General features: G+C 34.1%; 1 protein-coding gene across 8 annotated transcripts; it reads left to right on the forward strand.

Annotated features, from left to right (window-relative positions):
- Positions 1–52: 52 nt before the first annotated feature.
- On the forward strand, positions 53–27954 carry Chro (chromodomain-containing protein chromator). Of its 8 annotated transcripts, none has more exons than XM_072531378.1 (17): positions 53–157; positions 1209–1557; positions 3013–3480; positions 4756–5154; positions 5205–5311; positions 8846–8997; positions 9062–9271; positions 11258–11606; positions 14044–14241; positions 14296–14632; positions 14713–14903; positions 21664–21840; positions 22129–22367; positions 25542–25747; positions 26097–26428; positions 26519–26753; positions 27585–27954. In XM_072531378.1, exons 2-17 carry the CDS (start codon positions 1254–1256, stop codon positions 27677–27679), a joined length of 3999 nt encoding a protein of 1332 aa, XP_072387479.1. In that variant the 5' UTR covers positions 53–157; positions 1209–1253; the 3' UTR covers positions 27680–27954. The 8 variants fall into 8 exon arrangements, with proteins under 8 accessions (XP_072387479.1, XP_072387482.1, XP_072387481.1 ...); XM_072531381.1 differs by having other exon boundaries at positions 22132–22367; XM_072531380.1 differs by having other exon boundaries at positions 5208–5311.

Genomic DNA, 27954 nt, shown 5'->3' on the forward strand with positions numbered 1-27954 from the left:
TTTAATCTAGATAGTAACGCCACGTACAAATTTGGCGCTACTAACGATTGATAAATGAGAGCGACACGAGCACGGTTGCCATTTAAGTGAGTGGCAGCACCGTCGCTATGTTTGTAACGCTTGTGGTGAAACTTTCGTGAAAAATAAAGAAAGCAAGGTAAATTTAGCTATTAATTATTTAAAAGTGTACCAAACTACGTTAAATTTGCTAGTTTTTTGTTAGGTGTAGTAGGTTTTAATAAAAAAATTAAGTTCACGTCAGGAATGTGTTCGATTTAGCACACCGTGTCACACAGCCATTTTGTATAGTAGTCACTAGCCACAGTTTTATTGCAAAGGAAACAAAGTGTAATACTATATTTTTTGGCGAAAAAATTGTATAATTACTCATTTTTCCACTATTTAAGCAAAAACTATTGTGATTAAATAAATACACAAATGAATTTATAATACGTCAAACATAGAAATAAGTTTTGATATTGCATGATTCAAGGTAAGGCTTTTGATGCAGGCAGAAAAGGATTCCAAATATTTTTCACCAATAACGTTGCAGTTTTTATATCAACAAATTTTACAGTGATGTGTCATGTTAATTTTATGTGATATGTAAATCAAAAGACAATTCGTAGAAAATAGAATATTTTCTATAAAATTTGTATTTACTCAGACCCCTCTTCCTTACGAATTCAATGTTCAACAATTTCAAAATTGGCCGTATAACAGGGTGTATTAGAAACAATGTTTTTTCGGAAAAATATGGTATTTTTGTCATATTTTAGGATTCGTCAGCCGCTGACAATTATTGGGATATTTCAGAAAAATTAATTGCAATCAGTCATTCAATAGCGGGTTTTGAATAATTATTTAAGAAACATTTTTAGGAACACACAGGAAAGTGTTATCAGGAAGGAATATAAAATATAGATGTGTTTTTTCGTTTCAGCCTTTTCTTGATGAGTATAATAAAAATGTCATTACAAAGGATAGTTTTTGAGTACATTCATTTAAACCTTTAAAAACTGGAATATTTTAGGGATATTTCATTATAGTGCGATATTTTTTATATATTAATATTGGTAAACATTTTCTATGCAATATTTTGGATTTAGGTGGAAGTGGTAATTTTTTTTAAATTATATTTTTATTTTACATTAATCCTTTAAAGAGATTAAACTGGACTTCAATGGTGATCCATAAATATGTTTTAGTTGTCAAATTGAGAAACTAGTTTTGATATCAAAGCACAAAACGCAATGGATGAAAAATCCGAACATGGCGATCAAACTGCGGAGACACTCGAGCCAGTAGTCGGGTCGTTGGACGAAGAAGGGATGGATATACCGATGGACCCGGTAGACACGGATCGTACCGACACCGACGTTTCGGCAGTGGAGCCAACGGAAAACGCGGGAATTAGCGAAGACATAGAAACACCAGAAGTGTCCGAACCAAACGTTGAATCTGGCGATGGGAACGATGATAATAATCTAATTTCTGAGTTAAATGATGTTACCCTATCTGCTGCAGCAACAACTAGCGAAACAGATTCTTTTTTAGGTATTGTTTACTTTCATAAAATCCCAATATACCTATTGATTTAAAGCAGTGGTTAGGTCCTTATTCTTTTTAATATTTTTGTTTGTGTATGTTTTGGCAGGACGCTATTTGAATTTAAGCCCTATATTTCCTGTATTTGTTAGAAAACTCTTATTATTGGAGTAGGTCCATATCATTCTTCTTTTTATGTTACACTTCTCGTTTTTCTCTAAATATATGTGTTCAGTTTGGTATTCTTGTGTGTATTGTTCCACTTGTTCTTTCCATCCTGTTCTCTTTTAGATCTCTTTTTTGCCTTAGCTGATCCAATATTTTAATGATTTGCCTTAACTTTTTTTAAAACCTATCTCTAGCATTAACTGTTTCTTTGTTTAGTGTGTTCCATGATTGATTAACAGGTTTCAGTCATTTCGTGATCTCTGTCTCTAATGGATTTGTTTTCACTGGGTCAAACTACCCTACAATATTTTATTGTGTTATTGCATATTATGTTTGGTTGCCTAGAATGCTTTGTAGCTGAGTTGAACCGTAAAAATAAAGTAGATTTTTAGTGCTTTCATTATTTTATGCTGATTAAGTACTAGGTGGTCTGATAAGTAACATCCTTAAAAGTTACAGTAATGTTACAGATTGTAATTGTTACAGATAAGTAACAAACTTAAAAGCTTTCACTTGTTTGTCATAAGTTTTTCCAGTGTGTATGTTATTTGTTTGTATTAAATTTTGTCAGTGTTTATATACTTTTTTTAAATCCGGAAATCATATAAACAATCTAATAATAATTCTAACTCTCTAAAGTCTTTTACTGCAGAAAATCTACCCTCTGAACTACAAACTAATAATGAATAAATCAGCAATGCTTATGTAGAAGCTCTACATGCTCTTATAAAATTCTGTTGCCATATATTCACATCAATCTTGTTTTTATGTTACATGTGCCTGAATCTTCTCATTAGTTGTTTTCAGTTTTGTACTCTTAATGTTCTAGGAAATTATTCAACTTGTTAGTTCCATCCTGTGTTAGATTTAGATCACTCTCTTTTTGTCTTAGATGATCCAGTGTTTTTCGGATTTGTCCAACTCTGGTTTTAAAAATGTGTCTTTAGCATTAACTATATCTTTACTGTTTGTATTCCATGAGTTAATCAGCAGGCCTTCGTCATTGTTTCATGGAAAAAATAATTTATTTCTCTTCTCTCATTGGATCAAACTGACTTAGATAATTTGTTAGATTATTGCCTATATTCGTTTGCATATAATGCTTTGTAATTAAGTGCTTTAGTGTTTTTATTAATTTTATAAGTACTTATTCTTCTGCATCTTTGTATATGCTCAATCCCATATCCAACCTGTTTACAAGTTTTCACTTTTTTGTCATAAGTTTTTCCAGTGTGTATATATTTTTTCTTAAATCAGGAATACAGAAATAATCTTCTAATACCCTTTACTTTCTAGACTCATTCACCACAGATAATCCAACCTCTGAAACACAGACAAATGATGAACAAACCAGCAATGCTGCTGATTCCGACCTGTCAATGCCCTCACTTGTCCTACCTGAGGAACCTAATGATATCTCAACAGAAGATATAAACTTGGATGAAAAACCAGAGGAAAAGGAAGAGCCTGTTGTAGAGCCTCCCAAAAAAGATATTGTTGCCGCACCCATAGAGGAGATGAAGGAAGTTCAAAAGGAACCGGTCTATTCACTGGAAGAAGAGCTGGAAAGGATGCATGAGGAGTCTGTCCAGCCAGAACCAGAACTGGATCAGAATCAACCTGTGTCTGAAAAGCTTGAAGAAGTTAATGTTCCTGAAAGTAAAGTGAATACTGAGAGTAAGCCAACTCCAATAATGAAGGATTCTGATTTGGAAGAGATGTTGGCAGCTGATGATGTGTTGCAGGATCCACTAATGATTAAAAGTGAGTAAATAATTTGTTTTAACTATATATGTGTATGATTTCAACCTTTCTATGTTCAGATCTTAATATGTTTCAAGACAGCTTTTGGCAAAAATGTAAATCTAAATGATAGAGTTTTGTTCTGGTGTTACCAACCTTTTATATCATCACATGCAGTCAAATGCTTGTAGAATAACAGACTCAGTGTATTTGTTAAGCTATCTAATAAAATATATCAATACAATTTTTTAAAAAATCGAAAAGTACATATTATGTCTCTAAAAGTCATTCATGACAACATTACCTGCATCGCATTGTGCTGCTGGTGATAAGTAGCAAATAACAGTAAATCAAGTTGTACTAAGGTAGAGAAAGATTATTCATTTCTCTGGCTAGTTCCAAATGTATCTGAACAAAATATAAACATCTATATTAATACAAAAACAATTTTGATACAAGTAGTTTGCCATCAGTATGAAATCCTAATGTATTATAGTCTGAAGAAAAATTGTAATTAATTGTTAAACTGTAACTTTGAATCTGTGTCTTTAATATATTCATATCCAAGAAAAAGGTGGCGAAATTCATGGACAGGGTCTGATTATCTTTCTAACAGCATTAGTAGTTATTAAGGCATGATTTTTCTTGACTGTGAATTGATTATAGATCCCGCATTCAGATTTCTTGTGTACCGAATTCAATTTTTCCATTCTGAAGCACGATAAGTAACATTTTCAACCTTTCACAATTAAAAGGTGCTAAAAATGGCAAAAACTGAGTGAATTTCATTCATGAACAGTGCCAGATTATCTTTTTAACAGCATTATTATTTATTTAGATGTGCTTTTTCTTGACTGTATTTTTCTCTTGTTTTAGAGTGTGTTCATTGCAGTTTTTCCATTCTTAGTCATGATAAGTAGCAGTTTCATCCTTTCAACCTAATCCATTTCAAAGGGCAAGTTTCCTCTCTGTTTTTTATTTGCTTGATAGGGTCCAGCTCACATTTATAAAAATGGAGGCTGTGTTCCTTGTTCCTTTAACAAGGTATTTCATTGACAACATATTTCTTGAATTTTTGTATCTCGATCCTTTGAGATTTTCAATAAAGTCTATCAATGTGGTAGGATTCTGAGTCATCTATGGTATCAGACATTGTCCATTGAGAGAATTGGTACAAGGTTTGATAATATCTTTCAAAACCAACAATAAAATTTTCGTGTGCCTGTTTCTTCAGAATAGGTTTATATGTTGTTTATTTCTTTTTTTTTAACTAGTTTTACTAATTTGCTATTTTAGATGCCCAACAAAATCTTAGACAAGTAGATGTGCTTGTGTGTGGCAATTGCCATGGAGTATTCCACTTCGTAGAAGAATTTAAGACCCACAAGTCAAAAACTTGTTCGACAAAGTCAAACTCAACTTTAACAATTGACAATAACTCAGAAGTGTGGGCTTTCACTTTATGGAAAACCAAACAAATGAAACAGGAGTTCGGACGAGGACAAACCCAATGGGAGCTGTACAAAACATGGTGTGCTCTACCGGAAAGTGAAAAAACTTCATGGATATCAGCAGGGGAGCTTCTGCAGTATTGCCACAAGTTGGAGACTGCCAAGGTGACCGAAGTCAAGGTACATAACAAACCTGTTGCTAAAGATGACAAAGATCCGCTTTCTTTGGATGGTTTCGGTAAAAGTAATAATACTGTGAAATTGTGAAAATTTTTAATAATTCTTTGATTTTAGCAGATAGTAATAAGGAAAATTCCTCAGTTGATAATTCTAAATCGCCTTTGCTCGATGTTAAAAGAACAGTTATTAATAAACCTAAAGCTGTTCCTACGGTTCCGAAGGTAACATATTGTCGATTTTCAACTGTGTTGTGCTTTGTTTAATTATTGCTTGCGATTGCAACTGTAGCCTTATCTTTATTTGCATGGTAATATAGATAAGCTAAGGATATGGCAAAGACGTCAAAATATCTACCAAAGGTTAAAGTTGTGTCATTTTTTCACTTCACATAAATTAGGTCATTTTTATTGGGTATGTTTTTTTATCATAATCTAAAATAATTTCATTTGTTTCTTCCTATTAATTTTTTCATTATTATTTTATCATTGTTGGCTTTGTAGATAAAACCATTAATGAAAGAAATACTGGTATTGGTATATTTGGTTGATTCAATTTGTAGAATTTTTATTCCATATCTTTTGTTTTTGTATTTTGTCACATTTTGGATCGAAATAAACATTTTTTTAATGTTGATTACTTAATTTAGCGTTTGGTAGTAAAATACTACAAAAGGTACAGAAAAAGTATGTATAAAAGACAGTATATTAAAAATTTATTTGATAAATAATAAATAATTAATTAAATTATTTATTTATTTTTTTATTTCGATCCAAAGACATACAACAAAGTAGTATATCTAAAACTTCATTGGTATAACGAGGGCTAAGAACCATAGGGTTTCTAGCAACATTTACAAAATTTTTTAGAAAACGAATTTTAAAGTTTGCTGTCAAAAAAAACGGTTCTGACAAAATTATACTTTCCAAGATATGTTATATATTACTGTTTAAGAATTTGGTAATACAGTAATTCATAAAACAATGCTGTAAAAAATGTGCCTATACAACGACAGCGTTTGTGGAGGTATATTATTTGCATTGCACATTTCAATGTTAATATCATACATTTTTTGAACCTGGATATCTTCTTTTTGAATATTTCCTGCAATAATGTGCCTACATATGGAAAAGATTGTATGTGTTGTGTTATTACTTCATTTTCTTTGCTTAAAATGCGATCTTTGGTCCCTTTTCTTTTTTTATCAGAGTGTCGTATGCCTGAATCACTTTTCTGTAAATGCACTGTATGTATGGGCTTTTGGCTTATGCAAAGCGTATTTAAGAAAAATTTCTTGCATACTCTCAATTTTTCATTTTCTTTCTCGAAGTAATACTCAAATGAAAAATATTTGTAGTTTGTTTCAGTACTGCGTTTTCTCCTAACTAAAATTCTCTTTTGTCACATTTAATATAAATGCATACTTTCAATTTTGGTCCAATGAGTAGTACCTGTTTTTTTGTCTCCAATCTTTCTTCGGGGTTAAATTTTTCATTACATCGGAAACGACTACTTTGGTTGCAACATGTCCGTGTATTAATTACTTTACCAGGCCTAGCTATACCTTTAGTACTGATGTAGCTTTTTCCTTGTTGATAATTCTCTTTCCTTTGTTTTTTTTTTCCACATTGGGGATTCCGCTTTCGTTTTCGAGTCCTATTTACCTCCTTCAATGGGGTTTTTTCAGATTCAGATTCGGACATCGTTATACATACTATTTAATTTGTCTTACGTTCTTAAGGCAACAACTTGATTTTTCGGACCAAGAATATTTATGAATGTTCTTGACTCCTTCCCTTGGACTTACTACACTTCCATCTAAAGCTGTAGAGGACTATCCAGTTTTGAAATTTAGTCTAAAAAATATTTGTCAGTCAAGACAGTAAGAAATCTACTTCAGTATAAGTATAAGTTTTGTTTTGTTTGTTATAACGGTTCGCATGTAAAAATGTGCCTATACAACGACAGCGTTTGTGGAGGTATATTATTTGCATTGCACATTTCAATGTTAATATCATACATTTTTTGAACCTGGATATCTTCTTTTTGAATATTTCCTGCAATAATGTGCCTACATATGGAAAAGATTGTATGTGTTGTGTTATTACTTCATTTTCTTTGCTTAAAATGCGATCTTTGGTCCCTTTTCTTTTTTATCAGAGTGTCGTATGCCTGAATCACTTTTCTGTAAATGCACTGTATGTATGGGCTTTTGGCTTATGCAAAGCGTATTTAAGAAAAATTTCTTGCATACTCTCAATTTTTCATTTTCTTTCTCGAAGTAATACTCAAATGAAAAATATTTGTAGTTTGTTTCAGTACTGCGTTTTCTCCTAACTAAAATTCTCTTTTGTCACATTTAATATAAATGCATACTTTCAATTTTGGTCCAATGAGTAGTACCTGTTTTTTTGTCTCCAATCTTTCTTCGGGGTTAAATTTTTCATTACATCGGAAACGACTACTTTGGTTGCAACATGTCCGTGTATTAATTACTTTACCAGGCCTAGCTATACCTTTAGTACTGATGTAGCTTTTTCCTTGTTGATAATTCTCTTTCCTTTGTTTTTTTTTCCACATTGGGGATTCCGCTTTCGTTTTCGAGTCCTATTTACCTCCTTCAATGGGGTTTTTTCAGATTCAGATTCGGACATCGTTATACATACTATTTAATTTGTCTTACGTTCTTAAGGCAACAACTTGATTTTTCGGACCAAGAATATTTATGAATGTTCTTGACTCCTTCCCTTGGACTTACTACACTTCCATCTAAAGCTGTAGAGGACTATCCAGTTTTGAAATTTAGTCTAAAAATATTTGTCAGTCAAGACAGTAAGAAATCTACTTCAGTATAAGTATAAGTTTTGTTTTGTTTGTTATAACGGTTCGCATATACGTGTATCTGCCATCTGCCACCCCATAAAGGATGTATTAAAATTGTTTCATACTTTTATGAAAAAAAAAATGTACCTTCTTTTTACTGGTACTTCAGTAATAAGTACCCTTTGTTTCTCATCACAACTGGTATTCTCTGTGTCAGAATCACTAGAAATATGAATAGCAGCCAGCGACCGCCTAAAAAAGTAAGGTTATATTTTTTCCGAAATGTAAAGTACAATGTTTAATAGGTTACCATTTCTTTCCACTGCTATTTTCTGGTACATATAGAACCGGAGCTACAATAATCCGCCCAAGATTCATTTTCGGACACAGAGACGCATTTCAAAACAACAAAATGATAATTTTAACTGATTTAACTGACATTTAACTTTCACCAATACTTTCACTGTAGTACATAGAACCATATGGTTCTAACCTTAAAGCGTTTTGTGCACTTGGAACTATATTTCACTGTTGACTGTGGCGCTATCTATCCACGAATGACAGAACTTTCAATACCATTCTATGCAGAATTCAAATAACAATAGATTTCTGTTAAAAAACAAATTTTGTACAAACTGTCGCTTGGAACCCTATGGTTCTCAGCCCTCGATATTAGAGTTCATGTTCTTGTGGTTTCTAAATTTTCTGTATCAGTAGTTTTATTAGTAGTTAGTTAAATAAAAGGAATCCAGTGTTTCTTTTCAACTTTTTTGTTCACTTTTTCATCAACTTATAACCTTGGTAGATTTTTCGTAGTTTATCACCCTTCGATGGATACAAAACCGATTTTTAAATAGTTAATTTTTCACATTTTCACCTAATTTGATTTCAAAATCGTCCTGTCGAAAATTTTCTACGTTAACGTCAATTTTTAGGTCAATAACAACAGCGCTAACACTAACAAGGCCATGAGATCCGCTCCTAATCTAGATAAAAGCGAATACGCCGTGGAAAAAATCGCAGCAAAGAGGTTTAACCCCAAGAAGAAGACTTGGGAGTACCAAATTAAGTGGGAGCATTTCACAAGGTAAGTTATAAAATTAAATTACCTTTTGAATGCGAATTTGTTTTGATTATGAATTTTTTTTTAGCGAACACAACACCTGGGAACCTTTATCAAATCTCAATCACTGCAGACAAATGGTGGACGAGTTCGAAGAACAACTTAAGAAATTGAAAGCGGAAAAAGCCAAGCAACAACAAATCGCCGCAGCCGCCAGCAAAAATACTCCCAAAGTGAAGCCGTCAGCTTCATCGGCCAGCTCAGCAGCAGCCAGTTCAGCCGCAACTGGACCTAAAAAGTAAGTCTCTAACTTTATCAATCAGATTTGCCATCAAAAATTATATTTATAGTTTATAAAAATAATCATGTAATGACATTTTGACAGTGACAGGTGACATGTTTATGTCCGATACGATTGTTATGACATTTGATGTCTCTAATTTGATCAAATTATGTTTATACTTTATACAAACAATAATTTAATATGACATTTTGACAGTGACAGATGACATGATGTCCGATACGATATTTATGACATTTGATATCACAATTAAATAAAAAATTATGTCTATGTTTGATAAAAACAATTATTTAATGTTTCTTGACTTTTAAATGACATTTTTGACATTTACTGGTGATATTTGGCGTCCGATACGATATTTATACCACAATTGAAATCAAAAATTATGTTTACATTTGACAGCAACAACCATTAAATATTTCTCTATTTTTATATGTTGTTGATATTGACATGACAGCGATATATCACATTTGACGTCTGATACAGTAATTATAACTATCATTGAGTATCTTCAATGCGAATTAACCACAATTTCTATTGAAAATACAGTTATTTTGACTATGGTTTTTGATATTGACATGACAGCGATATGTCACATTTGACGTCTGATGCAGTAATTATAACTATCATTGAGTATCTTCAATGGGAATTAACCACAATTTCTATTGAAAATACGGTTATTTTGACTTTTCGATTTTCATTTCGGAAATTTATGACATTTCCTATCACAATTAAAAATTAAAAAGTATGTCTATAATTGATAGACACAATTATTAATATTTCTCTACTTTTTGTAATACATTTTTGATATTGACATGACATTTGACATATTTTTTGAGTCACTGCTTTTGTTTGTGCGATAATGATAGATACAGAGAAAAGAAAGCTTTTGGTTATCGGGAAAAGTTTACATCCTAGATGTTTCAAAAATATAAAAACTGCCTGTGAAGAAGAATTGAGAAAGTGGGAAAAGGAACTCTCTTCAAAAAAAAAAAAGAAAAATTCTTCTCATAGTTAACAACTGTGCAGTCCATCCCAAGCTTAATTTGACCAATATCATCCTAGTTTTCTTACCAGCCAACTGCAGGAGTGTCTTGCGGCCTATGGACCATGAACTGATCTTGACTTCTACATTTCAGTAGACGATCAGGTACAAACATTTCAAGTTTTAAGTGATAAAGAAATTGTGAAACAAGTGCAAAATGTGGAAATCGATGTTGGTGAAGATAATGAAGAAGACGGCGTTGATTGTCCTACAAACTAAGAAGAAATGAGAGCTGTTGAGACCATATCCAGGTTTTATCAGTTCAGGGAGCCATCCACAACTACCAAAGAAGCAGCTCAGATTATTAAGAACACTACAAAAAAACTTTATTTTTCGAAAAGAGTTGTGCAGAAGAAAATAACTGACTTTTTTCAGCTTTAGAGAACTTTTTCATAAAAAATGTAAGTTTCATATACATGATATGTTTTATTTCTAAATTTTTTTGTCCTAAATGCAGCTGTAATAAAATTTTGCCCCGTTAAAATTTCATTTTTTTTTTCTACCTCTTCAACGTGAACTCTGATATACCTTAATTTTTTTTACTGGACCCTTCAATGACGCTATAACCAAGTTCCACTGTATATTTATGGAAATTTGCCACAAGTTTAAGGATTTTTGGTAGTAACTTCGAGAAAAACGTATTTTCAATTAATACTGCGGCCAATTCCCATTAAATACAGTAGGATAACATTTGATACCACAATTGACATTTTTGATTTCCATATACCAATATACCATAATTTTTTTACTGGACCCTTCAATGACGCTATAACCAAGTTCCACTGTATATTTATGGAAATTTGCCACAAGTTTAAGGATTTTTGATAGTAACTTCGAGAAAACGTATTTTCAATTAATATTGCGGCCAATTCCCATTAAATACAGTAGGATAACATTTAATATCACAATTGACATTTTTGATTTCCATTTTTTTCCAGTCGCCCACAAAGAACGAGCAAACAAAAAGCACTAGATCAAGTGAAGGCGTGGTGCGGAAACATTTCAGACGAAGAGGGCATTAGTCTAAAACGCTCTCGATCACCAGACAGTGACGAGTCCTTCGAAAAAAGAATGAAGTATGAAGAAATGTCGGAAGATTCTGACGGAGAAGTGTCGAAACCTAAAACGCCGTTGAGAAAAATCGCTCCCAAACCGCCTGCGTCTCCGCTACAAGTAATCAAAAACGGCGTTGGTAAAAACACTCCCTTGCCGCAAAATATTCTCATACCGGACGCTAACGGCGTGGTTAGGATAAATCAGAAGCAGCTGCCTTCTTTGAGCACTGGAGTAAGTTATTGTATTTTATAATTCCTTACAATTTTAACCCAGATATTACTGAAACTTTTATTGTTAACATTTTGAATTAATTTCGAATTTTCATGGAAATTATAGCATATGGAACCAAAAAACACAATCATATATTTTTTTATGACGATACCTGTCAAGTTTTGACATGTTCTTTTAAAAGGATGGTAGTAATATACGGTACCAGATATCATATATATTTTATTAGTATCAATTTACAAAGAATGAAAGGATTTAAAACAAAATTTTGGATGTAAAGGTATTTTGCACTTTTCACACAAAAACTGGACTTTTTTGTGACAATATCCACATCGCGATTGCTTTTCTTGATAAAGAACCAAGTGGTTAATACCGTCATATCTTGAATTGGCTGCCGAATTCGAATTCCGCTTAGAAGGTCCGCGTTTTGTTTCTTTTTTAAAAGTTTCCAAAATATTAGTTGCAATAGATCTTCTAAATTCAAGTTGATCCAGTTTACCGTCTTGAGTTTTGTGAATCTGCCACGCATTTTGAATAGCCATATCAACGCAATGAGCAAAAAGGGGAAAATACCATTTCTTTCCTCTTATGGACACTCGATATAAACTGATGTTCTGGTCACTGCGATCAACGCCACCCATGAAGTTATTGTATATTCTAACAATATTTGGTTGAGGAACTTGAATATGTTTTTTCTCTGCTTGTGAGAATCTCTTTACAGAGAAGCAAGGCATTACTGGTACAAAATTGGAAGCAATAGAAACGATATTATTATCATGCCAGCGGCAAACCACTATTCCTGTATTTTTATCAAGACGATACTCGTATTTACCACGTTCAGTTTTTTTCATAATAGATGAACAGGGTAAAGGGCATTTCATGGTGCGATTTTCCCTTACAGTGCCTGTACCAAATATGCCTCTTTGTTTTAGCTCATGCAGTAAATGAATAGAAGTAAAATAATTATCAAAAATAAGATGGAATCGCCTTTGAGGCCATACTTCATTCAATCTGTCTGCATAGGATAGAACTACTGATGCACCCAATCCAAGGACTTTATATTGTTCAGGTATTGGTAAGGAGAAAACCAAACTATGTATCCCAGACGAAGGGCTCCTACCCACATTTTGTACCCCCAACGGATTGGTTTTCCCCTGATAAATTGTTTTGTGGGATGGCGACCAAAATACGGAACCATTGCCTCATCTATGCTGTGATGTTGTTCTAAAGGGGAAAATTGTATAAATTTTTTGTTTATTACGTCGAACAGGGGTCGCATCTTGGCAAATCTATCAAATTTATCTAATGACAAGTTATTGCAAACATGCAAAACTTTCATTATGTGGGAAAATCTATCCCTAGATATAGCAGCTACCACCATTGCGTTGTGCGAATCGTCACGATTTTCCCAGTACATGTACCTTTTCGGCACAACCACATAACCACTCAATACAAGAACGCCTATAAAACATCGAATCTCATTTTGAGTAATGTCGTTCAAAAGATTTCTTTGTGTCCTGCGTAGATGTTAGTGTATTCGGTAACAAAATTGATGACTTCATCATCAAAAAACAAATTGAAAATTTCCATCGGCGACTGAGTCATTTTCTGTCCAAATTGAGTTTTCCAGTAAGTACAATCAGGGTGTTGATACAAGTCTCCTTGAATTCAGTGTGCAGATATTCTCTTCTCTAATTGATGGGGCAGCTTTTCCTTGGAAAGAAACAAAGCCAATGGTATATTGTCATCATCCGAATCTTCTTCTGGTAGGCTGGAATTCACAGAATCTTGTGGTAATTCAGTCGCGTTGTCAAAAACAAGTTCTACATCGTTTCTCATCTGACTACCCGGTAAATTATTTATTGTAGTTAGTTCTTCATCGCCGGAGTCGCAATCGGTGACATCATCATTGGCATTTTCTGGGGGAAATATGATCAAACCATCTGGAGGGACTGGGATTTCATCAGAATCAAGCTCTTCTAATAGCTCATGCAATTTGAGAGGCCTCCTGAAACAATACGCACGTTGGTAGTACTAATTACTACCGTCCTTTTAAAAGAACAAAATGAAATCCCAAGCGGCGAGCCTTTGAAACAACGAGACAACTATTCGAGCCAAGAATATACGTACATAAGTCCCTATTATACAATAATCCACATGCCAATGCCGTGAAATAACAGTTTTTTAATTCTAGACTTACCTCCAATTATAAGCATCCATTTTGTAGTCCAAAACCTGGCAATTTACACAGATAACCTTACAATTACAGCATGTGCGCGCACTAAAATCGTTAAAACTTGTCGAATTCTGGCTCTTGAAAACACTCCATCTAGAGCCATCTATCAGTTGGTAGCTGTACTAACCTAAATTACGCATAATTTACACTGCCTTTTAAAAGGACGGTAGTAATATCTGGGTTAATAAATTTTATCACTTTCAGGTCTACATCATGTCGAAAACGGCTGGTATTATAAAATTGGACTCCAGTACATCTAAAGTAGCTACGAGCAGCGGCCAGATGATCGTGAAAGTGGCGCCTAAAATTGGACAGACTCATATAAAAATTATGAAGAAAGATGGTACATCGACTCAACAGGTTGTCCAGATGAGCCCTAAGAATGTTCAACAAACGCCAAAAGTAAGTAAATATTATTGGACCATTTGAGCCTCTTTAGACATATTTATATTTTAGGCACTGAAGAGTCACCTGGCCAAAGCTAAAAAAGGATTATCAGAACTGAAAGCGTCGCCGGTTACACCTAAAAAGACAGAAGTCCTCAAAAAACAAATTCTCTCAGCCAAGGTAGACACCGATAAGAAACCGATGGTCGTCAAGAAACTTCCAGAATTGGCTCCAAAACCGAGCCCCAAAGTATTCTCGAAATTAAGGGAACAACCAGAGATTAAAGAGGACGAATCTGATGATGGGTTAGAAGAATTGCCTTTCCCAGAAGAAATCAAATTGCCGGAACCGGAAGAAGAAGAAAACAAAGAATTTATTTTGGATCCTACAACTGGAAAAATAGCTGGTAAGGAATAGGAAAACTTTGTCTATATGCATTCATAAAATAACAAGGAGAATGATTTGATTGGATTTTTATTATTGTAGGTGTAGAATACCCAGAGCCTGAACCCGAGCCAATCGAGGAAGCCAAATCAGACTCGTCGCTAGATAATATAGTTAAGTTGGCAGCAGCTGATATAACAGAAGAGGACTTGAAGAACGAGCCTCAGGAGGAACCCATGGACATTGAAGTGCACCATCTGGTTCAATCAGCGGAACCTGTGAAAATTATTAAGGTAAGAATGGAAATTCCAATATTAGTCCAAATATGATTTATTAATTGCACAAAAAAAAACGTTATTTGACATAGCATTACAATAATAAAGCATCCTGAGGAAGTAACATGAAAATTCTCATGTGTTCCCTACCAATTGGTCCTTGCATAATTTTTTGTTCGGTTGAATTAAATAATATGATGCCAGTTTACTCTGCATAATTAACAGCAATATTGGATCCTATTTTTAACTGTAAAAATGTAAGAAATAGATATGTAATTTTTTCAAATTGTAAAAATTTTCAATTTGAACAAAGCTACAAACATAAATAACATTTTACCAGAAATAGTAGAATATTTACGGAGGTTAAAAGATCTTCTTCTTCAAGTGCCATCTTCGTTCCGAAGGTTGGCGATCATCAGGGCTATACGTATTTTCGAAACTGCTGACCGAAACAATTCGTTGCTGCTAAAGCTATACCGTTCTAGTAGATTCTTTAGCCAGGAGTTTCGTCTTCTTCCTATGGACCTTTTTCCTGCTATTTTCCCTTGTATAATGATTCGAAGCAGTTCATATCTTTCGCCTCTTGTAATGTGTCCCAAGTATTGCAGTTTTCGTTTTTTGATCGTAAATATGACTTCCTTTTCTTTATTCATTCTTCTCAAGACCTCGACATTTGTGACTCTCTCGGTCCATGATATTCTCAGGATTCTGCAATACATCCACAGTTCAAATGCCTCTAATTTTTTGGTATCAATCTTTTTCAACGTCCATGACGTAGAACAGCACAGAAAGTACGTAACATCTCATCAGGCGAAGTTTCATTTCAAGGCTCAAATCTTTTCCGCAGAACACTCTCTTCATTTTAGTGAATATGGATCTGGCTTTTTCTATTCTTATTTTGATTTCTGCTGAGCTATCGTTGTCTTCATTTATAAAAGTGCCTAAATATTTGTATTTGCTAACTCGATCGATAATTTCATTGTGTAAATATTAATTTTGGACATTTTGTGTTGATTTCGATATAACCATAAATTTAGTTTTCTTTATGTTCAAAGATAGTCCATATTCTTCGCTGCAGTCTGCTATCTTATTCACCAATGTCTGTAGCTCTTCAAGTGTTTCTGCGATCAGAACGGTGTCGTCGGCAAATCTCAGATTGTTTAATCTAACACCATTTATTTTAATACCTACAGATTGCTCAGAGAGTGTTCTATTCATTACGTCTTCAGAATAGAGATTAAACAGGGTTGGTGACAGTATACACCCTTGTCTCACACCTCGCTTTATTTCAATTTCTTCAGTGGTATTATTCTCTACTCTCACTACTGCTTTCTGATTGTAGTACATATTTGCTATTAGTCGGATGTCTCGTTTATCTAAATCCTTTTCTGTCAGGAGTCTGATTAGGTGATCATGCCGCACTTTATCAAAGGCCTTGTTGTAATCTATGAAACACATGAATACATCTTGATTTATGTCAAGACATCTTTGAGACATAACGTTCAGTGCAAACAACGCCTCTCTTGTTCCAAGTCCATTTCGGAATCCAAACTGGGTATTATTGTTGACCATTTCCAGTTTTCTGTGTACTCAGAGTGTATAATTTTTAGGAATATTTTCAGTACATGGCTCATCAGACTGATTGTACGGTAATCACTACATTGTTTGGCATTTATCTTTTTTGGTATAATAACAAAGGTGGATAAAAGCCATTCTTGTGGTATTTTTCCTGATGTATAAATGCTATTGAAAAGTTCAACTAAAATGTGAATCGAGTCTTTTTCTATTAGTTTAAGGATTTCCGTTGGTATTTCATCTGGACCTGAGGCTTTACCATTTTTCATTCTTTTTAGTGCGTGGTTAAAAGATAATGACATAAAAATAACATTTGACACACACAAACAACAATTTTTGTAGAACTCTAGCTCCGAGTAACATGTGTGTTCCAAGGGAACAGTGGGACCCACATGTCCGAAGATCAAACTGGACACACTCCGTAATGGAATGGTACCTATTTGACCCCTAAGCTATAACCAACCACCCCTGTCCATCACAGGCCATAACGAATGAGGAGGCTTTGTACTGAAAGTTACTTTTTAAGCCTTGGGTAATGGGACATCCTCTGTTTTACTTTATGTGGTTAAGCCACCTGATTTTAGGGGAGCTAGAAGAGCTTTTCTCCCTATGAATCTTCTTCTTCTTCTTGATGTGCCTATCCGTTACGAATGTTGGCGATCATCATGACAATCTTTATCTTATCTGCAGCAGCTCGGAAAAGCTGCACAGATGTTGTATCGAACCAGATTCTGAGGTTCTTTAACCAAGATATTCTTCTTCCTGGATCTCGTTTTCCAAATATTTTTCCTTGCAGGATGGCTTGAAGGAGAGCATATCTGGATTCATTTCGCATATGTCCGAAGAATTGTAACTTTCGAGATTTTATGGTGGTCAGTACCTCTCGGTTCTTATTCATTCTTCTGAGGACCTCCTCATTTGTGACTCGGTCAGTCCACGGGATCCTAAGTATTCTCCGATATAGCCACATCTCAAATGCTTCCAGTTTTCTGCACATATCTTCGTTCAAGGTCCACGATTCAACACCATAAAAAAGAACAGAGAAGACGTAGCATATCAGCATTCTTACTTTTGTATCAAGAGAGAGGTTGTGACTCATGAAGAAGGCCCCCATCCGATTGAAGGTGGATCTAGCTTTTCTGATGCATGCTTGCAGTGGCGCCTAAAAAAAGACATTGCAATATTTTTTAGTTTATGTCTCCATTGTCGCATTGCACCAATGCGACAATTGGGACGTCCTGCAGGACTTACTTAACTTTACCGAAGTTCTTCTTCTTACTTACTCTCTTATAGTGTTGCCCAAATGCAAGAACAAGACGAGACTTAGACAGTCTTGGTCTTGGTCTTGCGCCAATACACCTGGTCTTGGTCTTGGTATTGCACTCCCGGTCTTGGTCTTGCAGCAAGAGTCTTGCAGTTACCCATTAGCCTATTGCTATTTATTAAACGTTACTAGAGAAGTTTGAAGCCACGATCTAAGCGATCCGTGCCTATGCTCTAACTAACCCATCTATCTACCATGCCCCATGAAAGTCAATCAAACATGGTTAAAACACAAAAAAACCAAATTAATGACATAAACTTGACTGTATTTTAAAGAACATTTTTTGCTAGAACGGTATTGATGGACCTCCACCATATATGAAATGGAAATCTTAAAAAAGATTGGTATAGTTCATCCCAAACTCTTCTTTCAGTGCGTCACAGTTTATCGAATTCTCTCTAACGCATTAAGCTAGAAGTGACAGAAAAAAACGTGAGTCTGTGATTATTATACATAGAACTTAGAAAATTATATATCGTTCATGGGTATTTGCATATTAAAGCGAATTCTACTTACGGATATATAATTGGTTGGAGTTTAGAATGCGCTAAATAGATATCCAATCAATGATGCGCATAAATATAATTTGACGCAGATGGTCTCGATAGTGCCAGTACTTTGACAATGTCAACTGATAAAATGATAATTGTCATTCCAGGATAGTATTTTCAGACATTTTACAGTGAAAATTTAATTTTGTATTTATTGTCATAAAAATATTTTAAATATGCCGAGATATACCGAGAATGAACAAAGACTAATATTAAAATTATTAAATTATTTTCAATTAGAAAAAGAAGCTGGGACAACTTTATTACCAGTTTCTGCCGTTCGTGAAGTAAGTTTTAAATTATTATAAAAAATATTCATATTAGTAGTTTAAATACTATACATTTTAGCCATAGTGTTTGTAATAAATAATAATAAATACATAAATAAATCTTAGCTAATTAAGCACTTTCCTTGGAATGTATAGAATAGGAATTATGACAAACTGCCGTTCCAATATAATGCGCAATAAAAATTTATATACAGGACCTTTAATATGTAAATTAAAAAAAAAAATTGAATTCCTAAAATTTTTACTCAACATTTTAAAAAAATCGGTTGCCTGTAAAGTCGGTTTTACGGGCGAAGATTTTACGTGACAACGTCTTTTTCTCGGTAGAATATTTATTGATATGAATATTATTAAATTGCACAATAGGAACAAGGAATTGAATGAAAATAAGAATTGCACAAATTTTAACTATAGAAATATATTTTGTTTACTAAAACATTGTACATGTAAACTCAGTTTCTCAACTTTTGTGTCAATCTAACAATTAATCAATCAATCATAGTTTACGATAATGAAATATTAGTGTACAATTATTTACCTTTATTGTTGTAGTTGTTGTAAATGACGAATCTAAGCACTCCACATTTTCACTACAGACACAGCTGACGATACTTTAACCACACGTGTGAACTTGTATTATGACGCTTTCTCGGTTTTCCAACGCCAAGAACGCTCGAGAAAGACAGAGACACAAGCACGCACCGATTCAACGCGCCTAATTCTCTAGTGCTGCGCGCGCAGCGGACCGATCATGTTTGAGTGGGAGAGAGACGCAAGGCATTCGCCGGTCCGGCGGGCCTCTCTCTCGTTCGGTGACTCATCGTAACAGACGTGAGCGGGCGTTACACTTTTTCATGAGTGACTCCGAGCCACAATCTAATTTAAGACGTTGTCACGTCAAAAATAACCTTTTCACATTTAGCCGATTAGGATCCTTCAACTGTCAGATTTAACTAAAATGTCATGCAATAATTCTCGACATTCTTAAAATCCTATATGACGTCAAAATTAGTGACGCACTGAAAGAAGGGTTTGGGACAGACTGTACGTGGCAAAAATCCAAATACAGGTATCAAGGGCACATATTATTTAGGTGATAAGATAACAAACTATAATCCACTTATTAAAGCAACAAAAATGTTATTAACAATCTTAGCTCTACTTTTATATAAAAAACTAACTTGAAAAAATAAAGAATAGGTAAGAAAGTAATGATAATCAAAAGAAGTTATTTTAAATTAAGGAGATATCTACTTAATAAATACATTAATTTACTAAAATAAAGTAGTAGGAATATTTTTTTAGGAACCAGAATTTTGGTTTTTCAGGAAGAAATATTTGTAATTCTTTTTTGTGAAAAGATATTAGATGCTTTCTTAAACCTGAAGTGTTTGTTTTTCATTTTCATTTTAACCTTTCTTTGTAGGCACAATTCAAACAAAGCAATTTGGGATGCATAAATTATTTCGAAAAACTCATCAAATTTGCTTTTAGGTCTTTTATATCTATAATTCCAACGCTCACTACTCCGACTATTTAAAAACTATTTGAATCTTTGTCCCCCATGTCAAATTGTAAACTTGTCAAATGAAGTTTAGTGATGTCGAAAAAGTAACTACTACTATAAATGTCCGTTACTATTCAATACCCTAAGTATCTGATAACAAACCGAGAATTATAATATATCGTTACTTCGGTATTTTGTTTACACTGTAAGCTACATTATCTGTTATTAATAAACTTTTGAATATTATCGCGCTCTTTCAGCAAATTTGGTTTAACCGAATGATCTCATCGCACACTCAGCAGAAACAATGTTTAGTCTTAGGCCGATAAGATTTGTTTATTTAGATTCCTCCTAACTAAATTATAATGGGAAAAAAATTGAATTATTACGTGGGAAGTGGGTGTCCGTAATAATAAGTGTTATATTTTTTATAGCTTTTTTTATAGCTAAGGTGACATATTTTTAAAAAAATTTGATACGATATTACTGTCGACGTATCAATGCAAGATTATTTCATGATTAGAGGGCAGCTATAAATCTGGACAATTAATTTCAGAGCGAAGAAGTCGTATGCTGGAAAAGAATGTACAAAATATTTTATTTTTACATTGTAATTATTATCTCTGAGCACGTGTCAAATGTGTTGTTTTTAATGAATATTTTGATTGATGTTTTTGATGTATGTTTATGGTATTGTTCGTAATGCGCATAAGTCCAGTTTTTTAAATTTTTATTACATATTTTTTTGCGTCTCATAGAGTATTTAAACATATACCCGAACTACAATACTCGCTAAAACGACACTCCGTCCTAACTGCAAGACGCAAGAGTCTCGCAGGCTTAGTCTTGTTCTTGCGTAAATCTTGCACGGTCAGTCTTGGTCTTGGTCTTGCTAAAATTAGGCGGTCTTGGTCTTGCGAAAACGCAAGAACAAGACCAAGACTGCAAGACCAAGACCGATTTTGGGCAACACTACTCTCTTACGTTCCTGAATGATTTCTTATGTACCATCTCGATTTTCCTAAACTGTTTTAGCATTTAACCAATAAAATAAAATAATATAGTTACTTTTTCAACATAGTTCTCAGAAGATCTATGACTCATATAAAAATTCTGACAATGGTATCATTAAACCCTTCAAAAATCTAGATCATTAAAACGAATTACATACGGTCTTTTAATTTCTATCTAATATGATATAATCAAATATGTCTGTGTTTTGAATCACCATCAATCTACTAAGAGCCTTGGTTGATTCACAAATACATTCTTCATATATTTCTGTAAAGATCCTCAAACTGAGCCATTTTCGGAAATTTTAGTAGTCAAATAAATCAACTCTCGGATCCGACTCACTAAAATGACCAATATTCTGTTCGCCCTTCTCTAATAAAAAAGACAGAAACTCAGTGGCGTCTGAAAAAGACATTGCAACAATATTTAGTATCAAAAATTGATTTTTTTCATTAGTTTCTTTTAAAAATTACTATTACAATGTATATTGCAATATAGCATTTTTAATGTTTGATAGACTGAACCTCAGATTGTACCTGAAAGAAGATTCTCCACCGCTTCTTCTACGAAACAGGTAGTTAAAATGCCTGTTACCTCCCGCAAGGTAATAGCAAACCCGACTTCCATACTAAACAAGGCCCTGACAGGTCCTCAAGTCATAAGAAGAGCGGTAACGGGATCTGCAGAAAAACAAGTAAGTACATTTTAGTAATATTCGAATATTCTTTCTTTAATAACATGTCTTTTAACATTTTTCGTGTTTTGCGGTACAAAATTAATTTTTCACACTCAGTCTTCATTATTTATCCAATTTATCTCATTTTCTAATTGATGAAAAGTAAATTTAAGATAAACACTTTCTATATCGAGACAAATGAAATGAAAAATTATGACAGGTAGTTAACACTTTTCAAGACAGCTAACTCAAACATCGACGTAATGGGCGTTATATAAATTATTATCTAACGCATTTTTATTTTAGCAGCAAAGAGTTCTGAACCATTCGATGGCACGGCCCATCGTAAATCCCGTTGTTAGACAAACGAAAACATTCGTCAGGACAAAACCGGTGGCCCCGAAACCGAGGTTTAACATTGCCAGCGATATATCCGAGAAGTTCATCCAACCGGAACACAATTCATCGCCTAAAAACGTATATTCCTTCACCAGGCAAGTCGTTTCTTCTCCAACGATGCGAAAAATCGGAAGCACCACTATCAGGTAAGTTTTGATTTGTTTTTTGTGATCCCTATGCAAAAAATTGATACTTTAATAGTGTGTAACGGGATTTAATTAAGCATCAGATCTAAGTAACCTTTTAATAACATGACATATTTGCGAAACGAGATTGTTTGTTTATAACATTAAAAATATCGGTGTAATGAGGACACACGCTGACCTAGTGAAATTTGCAATGTATTCAAAAGCTTGTTAAATGATGTATGCAAATTAAACAAGTAAAAACAATATTATATCAACAATCGCACGTGAGGTGAATAGCTGGAAATCTCCGGAGCAGTGGCGGCTTTTGGGGGTAGACAGGATAGGTCGGGCCTACCCAATAATTTTAAGAGCTTTAAAATTGAAAAACATATATTCAAAAATTATGTTAATGCATGTAAATAACTTTTAAATGTACTAAATCACTCAATACATTAGCGTCCGTTAAAACAACTATGTTATTATATTACCACAGAAAGCATCGAATCGTATTCGGGCATTTTAAATATCATTAATAGGCCCGATCGGAACTGGACGACCCAGCTCACATAAGATCACCGTACAAAAAGCGTTTGAAGTTAAGCAGCTTGCCGGACAACGATTTATATTGTCGTGTTTATGCTTGCTGTTTAGGCACCAGACGATCGGGCCTCCACCGACCATCGTTGTCACTTGTAACGTAATTATCGAATTGTAATATAAATTTTCTTTTAAATTATGATAAAAAAATATGTAACATATTTTTAAACAAAAACAACACAATTGCAAACAAGTGCACGGTTGCCCAAATAAATTTTAAAAAATTCGTAAAATTCGAAGAAAAAAAATCTCATTTGCATGATTTCTATATCACCTGATTGTATGCAACTTATATACCTATGGGAGATTGTTTTATAACTGATACATAAAAATGATAGAAAAAAAATTATTATGAATTAAAGGCCTACTCCAACATTGCGTATTGACCAAAAAGATGGGAAAAAGGTGCGTACTTTTAATTGCTCTTGGTATAATGTATAACAAATCCGTCGAGGAGTCCGGCAGGGATGCATATTGTCGCCACTTTTGTTTAATCTGTATAGTGAAGCTATTTGTGAGTAAGCACTCGAGGAAGAAGATCTTGGTCTGATAATAAATGGTGAGACGATCAACAATATAAGGTATGCTGACGATACTGTTCTCCTAACGGGAACGCTAGTAGAACTACAACATCTCGTTCAAAGTCTCAATATATACTGTAACAGTTACGGCTTGAAAATTAATTTGAAAAAAACTAAATTTATGGCAATCACGAAGTCAAAGAACATCAGAGCTAATCTTGTAATAGACAATACAACGATTGAGCGTGTGTCCTGTTATAAATATACTTGGTTGGATCACAGACGATACTGATCAAACAAAAGAGATTAGATGTAGAATAGAAATCGCTAGATCAGTCTTTAATAGAATGCGCAAACTCTTTTGCAATCGTGATATCAATATAAAGTTACGAATACGAATGCTGCGGTGTTATGTCTTTTCTACCCTGTTGTATGGAGTAGAGGCTTGGACACTAAAACAGTTGACCACAAAAAACATCGAAGCTTTCGAGATGTGGTGCTATAGGCGCATTCTCAGAATATCATGGATGGACCGCGTCACTAACACGCAAGTACTCCAAACTTTAGACAAAAGATGCGAAATTCTAAATGAGATAAAAACTAGAAAGATGGAATACTTGGGGCACATTGTGAGAGGTGAAAAGTACGAACTTTTAAGAAATATCATGCAGGGCAAAAGAAGTGTGGGAAGAAGAAAAATATCGTGGCTTCGTAATCTACGTGAATGGTTCGGGTGTAGTTCGATTGAACTTTTTAGGCGCGCTGCTAACAAAGTCGCAGTGGCCATGATGATTTCCAATCTCCGCTAGGAGTGGCATGAGAAGAAGAAGAATGATGTCTACAAATGGTTTTCTGGAAGTATTACGAAAAACAGACTATATTGTTGACCGTGTTTGTTATTTTCTAATAAGAAATGTGTATGGAATTGTGAAGGATACTTTGATTTAAAAAATATGCCTGCATCCTTAAAAAAACATTCCAGTTGCAAGGAACATTTAAGTAATTTCCTGTCCTTTAATTAAGGATGTACAGAAGAGGGTGTTTTCATTAAAAAATTAGTAAGGGGGGGGGTCATGACCCCGTGACCCCTCCCTCTGGATCCGTCACTGATTACACATAGCTATTATGTAATTTGCTGGCTTGGCCTACCCAAAATTTTACCACACCAGCCGCCACTGCTCCGGAGTAGGATTATTATTATTAAGAATAAAGAATCAAGAGAACGGTCGTTGTCATCTGTCAACTGGTACTATATATTATTGTACTTAGAGAACTAATAAAAGGAATTATAGTAGTATATAAAGGAGTATCTAGTGAGTTCAAGTAATTAACCACCTGCAGGGGGTAAACTACCCTTGGAGTTCCACTATCCCATAATCGTTATAAGTAGATACAACATTATTATATGGCGATCCTACATCATTATAAGTGTGATTCAAATCAGAAAGTCGTGATTGAAGAAATTAGGAACAGGGACTGATTACGTCATAATAGAATCTCCAAAAGTAACTGTTTAAGTCAGATCTAACATTCTTTCATCAAAATGTGGTTGAATCGCTTGAGAATATTTTGAAACTTACAGGTTCCATTGAGAAGGAGTAATCTACTGTTTGCTGGTTGGTCATGCCATACTAGATAAAGTTTTCTTTTTCCACATTTACAGTACATTCAACCAACTTACACCTCTAAACGATTAATGGAATGGAATTTACTTTTAATACAACGAAAGGTTTTCTGCGAATTCCGTTAATCGTTTAGAGGTGAAGTTGGTTGAATCTACTGTAAGTAATTCCCCATTCAGTTATCCATGGTAACTATTTAGAGGTGGCTTAGTTATAGACCGTTATTTTAATTGAACCAAAAGAATTGAATCGTAGAACCGATTGATTTAGTAATCACAAATGCGTTTTTGCAACAACATAATTATTCAAACCATCACAATTAACGGTTTAGCTCAACTTTAAAATTCTTTTTTCATATGACAACTGAATCGCTTCGAAAAGTTTTTAAATATCAATGAGGTGCCCAACATAAACTGTCCATTCAGTTACTATTTCGAATGTTTTTCTTCTAGGAGTTCTCCCTCGGGTGTGCCTGCAACCAACAACCAGCATAAAGTTCAAACAAAATACGTCAGAACCAGTTCGGGATTGGTGCAAAAGGTGATACAGACGCAGGTGAGAAGGGAACCCGTACAAGTTCGAGGTCAGCCGGAGAGAATAGAACGGAAGATAGTACAACAAAAACCCAAAACGGTTATCAATATGCCTTCGTTGATAAGTAAGTGCAAAATCTTAACATAATATTGATTAAATAACTTCAATTTTCTAACATATTTCACCTATTCGGTTTTTTCGTTGTATTTAATTCATCTTTTGTTATGCCGTATTCTTATATTAAGAGTTTTTTCTCCAGTTAGTAGCCAAAGAACATTAGAAATACTTTAAAGTCAGTATTTGTTAACGAATATTAAAAAAATTGGTTTCTCACGGCACATGACGCACAAATGCCTCAAGAACAATAAATTAAAATATATGACGCACCTTTGCGTCGTAGAAATTGACTAAATATCTTTAATTCAATGTTTTTCCTACATATTTCCTGCATTTTATCGTCTATTTTTCATTAGGTGACGACGACCTGCTTCTGACAACCAAACCTGCACAACCGAAACCAAAACAAGCACCCGTTCAACCCGTACAAACGATAGCCACCCTCGAAGCACACGAACCTGAAGAATCACATGAAGCACACAAAATAGCGGTGGTTTCGGAACCTTCGATTACCCAAGTACCGGTCGCCATTCAACAAGAACCTGAAGAGAACGTAGCGGGCGAAACGTCGGGCATCAACGCCTTAGCGCCTGATATGTCCTCGTTCACGCTCAACGACAACGATCATCCGATCTTTATTACTGGCGACGATGGTACCGTGTATCAAGTAGCTGGGCAGAATGAACAGGTAATAAACATAATAATTACAGGTTTAATTGAAACAAATAACTATAATAACATTCGCTATATATAACCTTTATCGATGAATTTTTTTTAGGGACAAACTATTCTGTTGACGCAAGGTAGTGACGGCCAGCAGCAGTGTTTGTTAGTGACGAACGAAATTGCGGAAACGATGGAGACGCCGGCCGCCGAAGAAGCTGAACCCCAACAGGAAATCATCCCCGAAATCAGCCCCGCGGTGACAGATCCCCTCTCTATCAAAACAGACGTCACCGAAAATTCTGATCAAGTCGTAGCACAAGTGGTTAGAGCAGAACCACCGAGTCCGGGTATGTAACGAGATAATTATTAGTTTATTAAAAAAAAACGGGTGTGGCAGTCCAGTGGGACTGCCGGTGGAAGTTACACTTCTATACACGCGTTCGCCGTTACAAATTTATTTGGGAGTCAATCTGCACAATCGTTACATATGTAATTTTATAGGTAAGACATAGCAGAAAGAGAAACAGAATTAATAACCACTTACTAACAATGAAGGATTGAATCAATATTTTGATGAAAATGTATATTTTTATTTTCATATATGTATGAAAGGAGTTGAATGCAAATTTTTTTTAGACATACTCTGCAGTAAAATTCATTGTTTATTTTGTTATTAATATAATAATACAATACAAATTAAACTGCAATATTCATAAGTATTTAAAAATGACAATAATATACATAAAAAAATACACTACAATACAGTGCAACATAATTCCATATATAATAATACAATACAAATTAAAATGCAATATTCATAAGTATTTAAAAATGACAATAATATACATAAAAAAATACACTACAATACAGTGCAACATAATTCCATATATAATAATACAATACAAATTAAAATGCAATATCCATAAGTATTTAAAAATGACAATAATGTAATAACATCAATAAAAAAAGTCCTCCCCGACTGGGAATCGAAACCCGGTCTTATATTCGAGAGAGGAAGAGAGAGAAAATATATCTTATGTCTCTCTCTTACTCATTATCTTACATTATGTAATGGTTTCACAGATTCACTCCCCTGCAAATTTCCAACGCCGACCGTGCATATAGAAGTATAACTTCAAAAACAGCACAAAACTATCCTCTAACGATTTTTCTTACAGGCGGAACCCACAAAGTGGTAGTAATGCTTCCGGACGGCAACCTGATGATAACGCAAGTATCCCCAGAAGAATACGCCAGTCTGGAGCTGGAGTAGATTGAGTGCAGTTTTTCTAATTTTTTTTTTACCTACGTTAAGGATGTACCTTTTTTACTATTAATTCATTTTTTGATCTTTGTTGACGTTCATATTCTTTTAGCATTTAATCCCTCATTCTACAGACGATGTGGATACAAAACGAAATCATATTGGAACTTATTTGTTATATTATTGTAAAGAAAACATTGTATTATAATGAGTTGATTTGTACATATTTGTATTTATCTATAGATTATTAGGTAAGAGATTGCCAATAAAAAGTTTAGTATTTA

This window comes from Diabrotica undecimpunctata, chromosome 5, assembly GCF_040954645.1.
Source record: "Diabrotica undecimpunctata isolate CICGRU chromosome 5, icDiaUnde3, whole genome shotgun sequence".
NCBI lineage: Eukaryota > Metazoa > Arthropoda > Insecta > Coleoptera > Chrysomelidae > Diabrotica > Diabrotica undecimpunctata.